General features: G+C 39.9%; 1 protein-coding gene across 1 annotated transcript in view; it reads right to left on the bottom strand.

The window, feature by feature from the left end:
- Window positions 1-10754: 10754 nt before the first annotated feature.
- LOC126484157 (ejaculatory bulb-specific protein 3-like) overlaps window positions 10755-11468 on the bottom strand; it is a 30816-nt gene continuing 30102 nt past the window's right edge. The window contains exon 3 of the mRNA XM_050107553.1: window positions 10755-11089. Within this exon, the coding sequence (XP_049963510.1) occupies window positions 10914-11089 (176 nt within the window). The 3' untranslated portion in view covers window positions 10755-10913. The remainder of the gene's footprint in view (window positions 11090-11468) is intronic.

Genomic DNA, 11468 nt, shown 5'->3' with positions numbered 1-11468 from the left:
CTCGTTTTATATTGGTGGGTCCAACTCATGTGATATTTAGTGCTCAATTCCGCATTACATAGGTGTATCCAGAAACTTTCGATCGCATAATGGACATGGCTTGCCTAGTATCTTCACTTTACAGGTTAGAGATCTTTCTGTGTGACAGCTACTTTTTGTCTGATCAACTTCGTCAGGATCGTCCTCTTAACAGTCGGTTAAATTTTACTTTTTCTCTAATATTGCAATTATTGTTGCAAGTGGACTGTGAGCTACATTTCTGAAGAGCGCGCCGGTCTTCTATATGCTGCGGTAGATCATGGAGCCGTAACTAAAATAGGTTTAAAACTAGAACGGGTTTTCCTTGGAAAACAGTAATATTTTTGGCATGTACCGTTCTAAAATTATTCAGAAATTGCAGTAAAGAAAGACGTCGCATAACCTAAAACATACGAAGCTTATTTATTCGTACTACCCAGGAAACCACATTTTACACACTTCCCCTTCATTTATCATAGACTTTATAGCGAAGCATTTTTCTATAAACTTTGTAGCAAAGTATAGGCTAAAAATGGTTCAAATGGCTCTGAGCACTATGGGACTTAACTTCTGAGGTCATCAGGCCACTAGAACTTAAAACTACTTAAACCTAACGAACCTAATGACATCACACACATCCATGTCCGAGGCAGGATTCGAGCCTGCGACCGTAGCGGTCGCGCGGTTCCAGACTGTAGCGCCTAGAACCGCTCGGCCACCACGGCCGGCCTAAAGTATGTTCTAATGAAGATCTTAATAAGCCCTTTCAATCAACGGATGTGTTCTATTCGCCTGCTTATCAGCTTTCTGAAAGGTCCCTCGCCTGAAAGAGCATTTTCACTTTATTGTGCCACATATCCAATTATAAAATGCATTGCATTTTTTGAAAATGTTTCTTCTTCAAGTTTCTATTCGGTTAGCAGACACGTGTAAGCCTTTCTATTTTGATCGCCGAACGAAAAATCATTGGATTAAGTCTACCTTGAGAAGTCCCATAAAATGACTTTTATATTGGCGGCTTTATTTTCAAACAAGATACCTTCCGCTACACTTGTTGACTGTGCCACGAGCAGGCTCTGTAACGATTTCCTGTGGAATGAAGTAAAGTCGATTTTAAACGTAGATAACGGCTGTGCTGTAACACGGTCGCAGAGGCGAAGGGCCTTGGGAATTAACTCCACACCTAACAACGTGGTTGTGTAACAGGCAACCTGTCCGAGAAATACCGCCGTGATTTCGTTGAAGGCTAAAGGACGACTGCTTTCTTCCCTAGTGATAATCAGCGATCTTAGATGTACAGTCCATGTAATGAACTGTGACGACAGAAAAACAGTTTATGTAGAGAAAACTCTCATTATAACACAAACTGAATCTGATTACGACATCAATCAGACTATGGGCCTCACAGGCAGTTAGTTATTCAACATGTCTGCTTTTAAGTAAATGCATTTGTGCAAGGTTACTACAGTTGATAGATTATCTTCGTCTTTATTCAAGTGTTACGCGTTTGCGTGTTAACGTCTCTTATTTAGCGGCTCTATTGCCTGTTGTCAGTTTCTATTTAACTTGTCCACAGCTTTTGTGCTCTGCCTATTGACATTTTTTGGCACCGGCCTTGCCGCAGTGGATGCACCGGTTCCCGTGAGAAGTTAATGGCTGTCGGGCGTGGCCGGCCCTTGGATGGGTACCCATCCGGGCCGCCATGCGCTGTTGCCGTTTTTGGGATGCACTCAGCCTCGTGATGCCAATTGAGAAGCTATTCGACCGTATAGTAACAACTCCGGCCAAGGAAAACCATCATAACGACTGGAGAACGGTATGCTGACAACACGTCCCTCTTATCCGCATCCTTAGTTGAGGATAACATGGCAGTTGGATGGTCCCGATGGGCCACTTGGGGCCTGAAGATGGAGTGCTCTATTGACCTTTTCCGTATTGGTCGATAATTCATTATTATTATGGGGATTATGTTTTCATTTATTGTTGTGTCATGACTTCTCTATTTATTTTTGAAGTTTCGATCTGTTCATTTATGCTTATAAGTCCTAATTCTTGCCACAATATTGTATTCGTTTTCAGAGAGCGTGCAGCCAGCTGCTCTTCTTAGAAGCGTCTTTTCCGCAGGTTTTATTCTTTGTTCATTTCAGGCAGTTAATGTTCAAGTCTCACTGTCGTTAAGTAGTCTCTAGCATATAAAAAATGAAGTAGCTTGAAGGAATTACCCGAATGGGACGTAAATCGGTAGATGTAATGTACGTGTACTGGCCCTTATGCTAGTAGTTATTCGGCCTGGCATTGACTGACAGAGTTGTTGGATCTCCTCCGGACGGATATCGTACCAAATTCTGTCCTAATGGCGCATCAGATCGGCAAAATACCAAACTGGTTGGAGGGCCCTACTCATAATGCTTCAAAAACTTTCAATTGGAGAAAGGTCTGGCGAGCCTTGCTGGCCAATGTCGGGGTTGGCAAACATGAAGACAAGCAGCAGAAACTCTGTCCGTGTACTGTCGCGCATTATCTTGCTGAAATGCAAGCTCAGAGTGGCTCGTCATGAAGGGCAACAAGACAGAGCGTAGTTTACCGCTGACGTACCACTGTGCTGCAGATCACGACCAAATGTGATGTAAAATGGCATTCCAGACCATCTGTCTGGTTGTCGGGCAATGCGGCAGGAAACAGTAAGGTTGGTACACCACCACTGACCAGAGACGCCTTCATGGGTCATCAGGGCTCGCCTAGAAGCGGGACTCATCGTGAAGACCATGAGATTCCAGGCCGGTGACTTGTCTGGAGACGCCCTGGACAGCGGGGGGGTGGGGGGTTGGGGGGGTTGGGGGGGGGGGTAACAGTATGGGGAACCAGTTCATTCCACAGCAGGGCCCATTTGCTCGTCATCCGCGACACCCTCACAGCACAATGGTAGATCGACAATAGTTTACCCTCGGTTTTCTTGCCCTTCATGGGAAGCCATCATCTGCTTTCTTTTCAGCAAGATAATGCCCACCTACATACGGCAAGCGTTTCTACCGCTTGTCTTCGTACTTGCCAAACCATATCATCTCCAGACAGGTCGCCGTATCTCCCCCCAGTTGAGAATGTTTAGAGTCTTACCGTCAGAGCCCTCCAACCAGGAAGAGATTTTGACGATCTAACACGCCGGACAGAATTTGTCACAGTATCCCTCAGGAGGACATCCTACAATTCTATCAGTTGATGCCAAGCCGAATAACTACTTTTAATAGGGCTAGATGCAGACCAACGCTTTGTTAACTTACTCAATTTGCGAAGCTCCTTCTCTTGAATAAATCATCCAATTTTTCTGAAACTGTAACAATTTATGTGCTTGAATATGTACATCATATTTAACGATTTCCGTCCCACTCAGACAATTTCTTCGTGGTGCGTCATTTTTTTTGTCTTAAACTGTATATAGCTGTCATCGGTACTGTTTTCTAGAACTTTATTGGAGTTTGGTTCCTCACCCTTTTATTCTGTGCCGACCGGTGTAGCCGAGCGGTTCTAGACACTTCAGTCTGGGACCGCGCGACCTCTATGGTCGCAGGTTCGAATCCTGCCTCGTGCATGATGTGTGTGATGTCCGAGGTTAGTTAGGTTTAAGTCGTTCTAAGTTCTAGGGGACTGATGACCTCAGATGTTAAGTCCCATAGTGCTCAGAGCCATTTGAACCATTTTCTTTCAATTCTGTGCAATATGTTCCCATTAGCAGACTTGAATCTTTGAATTTCCTCCCCTATATATTTTCCGTTAGTGAAAGTGATCGTATTTCCAAGAACGTGAATCCATTCACTCTCTCTGTTATATGATTCTTTATTATAATTTTGATAGGTAGCTTTTAAAAGCTATTACCTTTGTTTTTCGAGTCGAGACTATTAATAGGTTGACGTCTTGGCTATTGTGTGTAATTTATAAATGGCTTTTCGGAGTTGGGTCTCATTGTCAGCTGTTAGAATTTGGTCTTTAGCAAAGAATGTTATCCCTAGGTAATTTCATCGTTTCTTTTTATGAGAACAGTGCAGTTTATCTCTGCTAACTTTTAATGTCTACGTTGATATACAGACAATGCCTCGAAGAAATGGACCCATAACTATCAATCTTGAAGGTAAAAATAAATATCAACTGCTGCTGTAATTCTCCCCTGCGCTCAGTAAACAAATTTCTTATTATATGTATGTTGGGCTAATTGTCGAGAAACAGGATAGATGTTTCACAAATTTTTATATTTGATCCATTGGTTTCTCTATTGTCCAACCGCCTACATGAACTGTTGATTACGGGCTTCACCTGCTGTTTCGGTTAATGTTCAGTTTCTGGAGTTGATAGGCTAACCCACATCTCAGCCACAGAAACTATTTGGTACATAAAAACACTTGGAATCGTTCTAAATGGTCAAAAATTATCTGATAAAACCAATCACTTCTTTTTTAAATTTTGGTCTGTGTTCAACAACTGCTGCATCATTTTGCACAAATTTTTCTCATATTAAAGTAACGATTTGAAAGACATAGATCTTATGGCCTGATTGTCTCTGTCGTCTGCTGGTTTGCACACATTTAATCATCGTCATATTTTAATTAATGCCAAATGCATCATCTTCAAGACAAGTGCGGATGAATTTCAGTTTCCTGTTACGAATTTCTTATCCATTAAAAAGGTAGGACCCTCTGAAACTTTCGCTGAATTCTCATTCTTGATGATCCGTGCACAGAATTTCTGGCAGAATGACGACAAGTGCTGTTGTACCGGATTTTACATGTGGAATTGCCCGACCGAAGGGCAGCAAACGCGGGTCTAAAATCCCCATGATGTTGCGGTTACCACACAGTTGTCCATCAGTAGGTAATTGTGGTGCCTTACTGTGGTCACCAAGGCAGCTTCTAACATATATGTGCCAATTATTACAGATACAAAAACTATCTGTCCAGAAAGTAGCATAATCCAGCCTGTCGTTAGATGGCATTTATGTGGTGTTACATGTATTATGAAATCAGGAACAGATGAAGCCGAATTACAGATAAAAAATAAATATTCGATTTTACTTAGAATTTTTATTGGAATCTGTAAATTAAAGTCAATGATTACGACTTAATCCTAGACGAACTGGTTGCACATGTAATGAAAACAATGGACACGGTTCAACATATTCTTCTTTTTTTTTTTTAAAAAAAAAAAATACGGTTCATGCTCCGACAATACTGGATACACAAGGTGTAACTGCCGGATACCAATAGTTACTGAAGTATTTCAAATTCAGTCTGCTTCAACAGCAGTCCGTCGTGTTTTCAGATACTTCACCAAAGATCTATGCCGAAGAATGGGGCGTTTTCCTGTAGGTTCCGATTTCCAGTTTTCGACTGTACAGTTTACTAATACTTGTTTACCTAAGTTACTTCTTCAAAATTTATGTCTGGTGTTAGTTTATTAATAACTTCTGGGGTAAATTAATGGGCCGGCCGGAATAGCCGAGCGGTTCTAGACGCTACAGCCCGGAACCGCGGGACCGCTACGGTCGCAGGTTGGACTCCTTCCTCTGGCGTGGATGTGTGTGATGTCCTCAGGTTAGTTAGGTTTAAGTAGTTCTAAGTTCTAGGGGACTGATGACCTCAGAAGTTAAGTCCCATAGTGGTCAGAGCCATTTGAACCATTTTTGAAATTAATGGAATTAACAGACACAAACTCGGTTCCTTTTTTAATTTTATCAACAAAACACGTGCGTTTAATTATATATACGTTTTTTCTGGGACTTAATATTGTTATCGAATGGAATCCATCAACTAAAAAATTTCATCTGGGAGAATTTTTACTTTGTCTGAGGGTGTCTTGGCCTGTTACGCGACATTTTTTGTTGTGATCCGTTTTAATAGAGGGACATTATTTTCGAAAAATACATATAATGCTCTAGTTCTCAGATTAATAGGAAGTACGCAGAGAATGTAGAGGACTTGAAACAAATTATGCGTACAAAATACAGAACAAATCACTACGACATAATTAATTGTCATTACACACAGGAAGTTCCTAGATTATCTTACAACACGCAAAGACGCGTAGAAGATACCGGGTTATAAAAACATGTGAAAAAAACCTATATCTGCAGACGATCTGCTTCAGTGGTACTATATTAAAGAGATACTGTAATTTATTGTGAGTCTGCTAATTGTATCACTCCAACTGAGTAACATGGTGACAATTATCAACTCAGGAAAGAAAGGTGAGCACATCAAACAAAGCAAGTTCCTCGAAATCTGTCAGTAAAAGACAATGACCTCTGTGTCTCACAGTTTTCTAGAAGCGTTCCTTGCACATGTGACAGATGTCCACTGCTCTAAGTGCTTCTTCCTCTCGAGGCTAACATTTTACACTTTGTTTCACAACAATTTTTTACATTCTCAGCAACCACATAAACCTCTTTGCTACACCATTACCTATAGTCAGCACTTCGGTACAGGTGGAACTCTGAATATTCGTTACTGTAAATATAGTGTATGAGGGACAGTAAAATGATAACGAGACAGATGGAAGAAAGTAAGTAAACTGTTTATTATTTCAGAAGTTATTACCATGAACATGAGTGCATCCTTCAATGTTTTGCCTGATTACATCCGTCAGTGTGTGACTAGCTGTCGCTGTGAACTTCGCTTCTTCACGTAAGGTCTTGTACACTGCTATTATCGTAAAAATTGTTTTACCACTATGGTAGTCTCAAAAGAGCAAATTACTCTAATTATGGTGTATCTTTCCAGCCGTTAATGCCAGCTTATGCTCGATAATGATCATTTGGTCGAAACTAGTAGCTAAGCGAATTGTGCACAATAAAGTACAGCTGAAAGATCACCATGAATTTTAACAATTATTTGGCGGCTAAATATCCCCACCTGCAAATATACATAAATATTAATACATTTATCCCACTGTTAGATAAGACGGTCAGCGCCTTCATAGAAAAATATTTGCAGTTGCCTATCGAACTATGATTGTATCCAGGCGTCCACATGTTAGTCCGAATCAAGTCGGCGGCCACGAATGTCTGTCTTCAAGGCTTCAAAAATATGGAAATCTCATGGAGAGAGAGCAGGACTTTATGATGGAAGTGCAAGAGCTTCTCAGCGAAACTTCGGCAGCGTAGTCGAAACACTATTGGCAACTTGTGTACGAGTTGTAGATGTAACAGGGATTGTTGATGTGACAGAAAATTTAAGGTAATGTACTGAAATTTTAACGTAAGTGCTATGGATTTATTTTGATAACGAAACTGGAAAATACTAGTACTATTTTTGTAACGAAACTGAAAACGGGGTTGCTTTCTACTCAGTTTTCTCTTCCCATGATCCAAAATCCCTGTTTCCTTGCTACTAATTGTTTTCAGGACAGTAGGGATCATAGAAAATGGTTGTCACTTGGTGTTAAAACTGTAATATTTCTATGACTTAAAAACAGGGAAGACTGACTTCTACTTTGAAAGAACCAGACACGAAGTGACAATAGAAAACTGGCAGAAAACTGGGTAGAAATCAACCCCGTTGTGCTACACAATAATTATCCTACTTGCTTATGCCCTGAGACAAACATGCAGTGGCAACTAACAACCAGATCGAAAGAACTATGAATAAATACATGAAGCGTAAAATCTGAGTAGATACTTTAATTCCATCGCGGTCCACTTGCAGTGTAACAGCTGCCGCTTTTGTTACTTATTTAAAGCAATTATCGTTCCATTTCTAAACCGTTTTGGGTGAATAATGGGGCGGCTCCACCTAACAGGCCACCATGAATCTCCTCCTACAATCTAGCAAGCGTTCCATCTGTAATGACGTCATTTTCGTCGATCTTTAATCTAGGAAGAATCACTTGTGGATACTTGACAGAATGAGATGACTGTACGCTTAATGTTATTGCTTTTCTTTTTATTTTGTGGTTTAGCTTTGGACTAAGTTTTTTTTGTACCAACTGCTTTATAACGTGTAGATCTTTTTAATGGTTCTGTTTGTTGAAAACGAGCGGCGCTTCGACACATGATCCTGACTCCATGCCACTCAACAAAATATTACCAAAAAGAACTTGACATCATAATACAGATAGCTACAAACAACAGATACAACACTAACATAGTCACAAAGGAAAATATGAAATTAAAAGAATAATAATAATATTAAACACAAAACCACATACAGCAGCACAACATAACCCGACGCACTTAGTACCTTAGCAACAGGGAATAATCAAGAAAATATATAAGAAGACACAAAATAGTACACAAAAACATGCAAATAAAAATTCACACAAGATCTCCAACAATTTCAAAAGACAAGGCAAGAAGCTTACCATACACAGCAGAAAAAATACACTCCAATAATGACAAGAGCCGTAAAGGTGCACTGCGCAGCAGACATATATCAGTTCAAAATAGCTCTTGCGATGGTTGATACCTTGGGCAATCAGAAAGGTCAGTGTCACATACAACGAACTGATGAGAGCCTGGAATTATGGGGCAAACACCTTCAGGTGCAAAGCATCTCAGAGAACATCATCGTAAGGCTAGTTCTAGAGAAGAAGAGACGTAAATTATCAGAATAAAGAATAAAAGACAACTTCGAACCTTCCGAAGAAGTTACATGCACAATGAAGCAAAGTTGTGATGAAAACCATTTTAAATGACCAAGTGTACAAACAACTCACAATTTACGTTAATAAAACAAATAGTAGAATGGCACCGCAATATATGATCATCAGAACAACGCTACATAAACACTTTCCCCTCACTCTTCCATGGCATTCTCCTACTAAATTTTAAACTAAAAATCCAATCCCCTGAAAACCTAACACTTTCTACCCACTGTATTATTACATCCACATAGAACTTTCGGAATCTCCGTCCCACCTTTCCAGACGTCTTAACAAAATATCAACAGAAGAAAACTACTTTCGTGGACATATAGAACACAAACATACACATACACACACACACACACACACACACACACATACATACAAACAAATAAACATAGAGGAAGTGATCAGTCAAAGGTCTGCATCATGTACTTCGTTACATTGGAAGCACTTACGCTAATAACTAAAAAAAGAAACATCGAGTGAACACATATTTACGACATAACGCACAGTGCTCGTAAGAAAAATTGAAGTTAGTGCCAGACTAGTAGTGGTGTTCCACAGCAGTTAGCTTGCAAAATGTTAGCACACTGGACTCGCATTCGAAAGAACGACAGTTCAAATCTACGTCTAGGGCCATTCAGATTTAGGTTTTCCATGATTTTCCTAAATCGCTCCAGGCAAATGCCGAGATGGCTCCATTGTAAGGGCACGGCCGATTTCCTTCTACATCCTTGACACAATCCAAGTTAGTGCTCCATCTCTAATGACCTCTATGTCGACGGGACGTTAAACTCCATTTTCCAGCTTACAAAATATGAAAACTACGAAACAAAAAAATCAAGAAGATACAAAGCATCCAAGATTAATAAGTGAAGTAACAGAGCAACATATAACTTACAAGCTTTGAGGAAATGGAGATTTCGACCGAAAAAATGAATAACTGTAAATGGTAATTTTTTATACAAAAATTACAACGCCATTTGTTTCTCAATTTACAAATATAGCATATAAAACAAAACTATATGAACTGTATGATTTCAGGCTAAATTCACTGAAGACACCTTAATGTAAAAGACGAAATGCGTATAGAGCAAACAGAACACATTGCTGGAAAAAAGTTTTTAAATTTATGAAAGGAACGTACTTGTGTTTTTTTTTTTGTATTTTCTAGGTTTACATTTGAAGGTATAACAGTTGAAACATGAATGAGACAAATTCGGCGTCATGAAAGATAACGGGTTGAAATATGAATGTTTTAGATCAGTTAATATGTTACGATTTATTACTTGGTTTAAGCCTATAACGAACAACTTCATTCGTCAATCAGTAGAACCCTTGCATTTTAATCCTTCTAGTGCTATGAATATGTTTTCCTTGTTACAGAGTTGCATTTTTCATCTGTTTTTGGGACATTGTTTTGGTTGCTGAATAATTTGTATGATTATTTCTGTTCTAATTGTCACTGTAGTCAATATTAGAATTCTATCAGAGCTTACCTTTATCATATGCTCGAGGTGAGTATTTTGTTCCTTTCTGAAAGAACCTCGTTTCCCATTTCTCTGAGGTTTTGTTAATGTCTATACTTGAGTACACCCGTTTTTCCTAAATCTATACTTGTCTGCTGTTTTAATACGAAAGACGATGGCCCTCTGGATCCTCAACCTTTAGACTCAGTTGGCTCTTTGAGGCAGTATGAAGGCACCCCGAGATATGGCTTACGTTACTCTAGGATGTTCCATCAATTTTATTTTCTGAAATCCACTTCTTATTACTACCGTATGGAAACCTTCGAAATTAGATATGGTTGTACAGCAGAAAACAGAGTTGTGCAGTATGTTCCTCTTTCAGTCTGGACTTCAGTATGAAACGATGTTGGTAGCGAACTGAACACTGTCAAAGGTCTGCGTCACGTACTTCGATACACTGGAAGCACTGTAAGCTAACAAATAAGGAAAGAAACATTGAGTGAACATACATTTACTACAGAAGCCGTGAGACTAATAGCGAATCAATCTGAAAGGAACCTCACAGTTCTGCAATTGTAATGTATAAAATTTCCTGGCTCGAAGTAAGGAATCTAGGCTAAAATTGAAAACCATTACACATGAGATGCACATAGTTTATATTGCTATACAGAACTTCAATTGTAAAGTTGACACTCATTACAGGAAAATTCTTTAGCAGAAACAAGCTGGTTGTTATTAACACATGAATGCGTCTTCCCAGAGATGAAAGCAGGCATGTTGAAGATCTGTAGGTGCGTGTCAGGCTGCGATTCTAATCTTGTCCAGTTGTTCGCCAGCGGGGTCGTACTTGTCGAGGAACTGCTTGAAGAGTTCGGGGTGTTTGCGCGAGACGTGCCCAAAGTACTTAGTCATCGAATGCTTCTGCTTCTCGCTACACTTGGCGCATCCCGTCGCGAGCATTTCGGGCAGCAGCTCTGTGAAGTACAAAAAAAAAAGAGAGCCAGTTCAGTACAACGAGTAAAAGTGAGGCAGGGTGAAAGCGAGGAGAGTACTTACACAGGGTAAACTCCAACTCTAACACAAAAATTTAGGGGGTTGTTCAGGGTTTTTTTCTAAGTGGCTTGGTATTCCTTACAAAGTTATTATTCCGTTTCATTTAGTACCCCAATTTCTCTCTGTACCGTTACTATATTAAAAGTTCTATATTAAGAGTTCAGTGCAGGTGGTATGTACCGTGTGTCTCCCTTGCAAATTTGTTCGCCCTTGTTACTCGCTGTAGTTCCCACTTTATTCTTCGCCCACGAGCTTGCATTAATTTGACACACCGATGTGAGTTCTGGAGTTTGGAAAGTA

Source organism: Schistocerca serialis, chromosome 6, assembly GCF_023864345.2.
Source record: "Schistocerca serialis cubense isolate TAMUIC-IGC-003099 chromosome 6, iqSchSeri2.2, whole genome shotgun sequence".
In the NCBI taxonomy this organism is placed as follows: Eukaryota; Metazoa; Arthropoda; class Insecta; order Orthoptera; family Acrididae; genus Schistocerca; species Schistocerca serialis.
The sequence above is the reverse complement of the archived record's forward strand: the minus strand, read 5'-3'. Positions and strand labels throughout refer to the sequence as shown.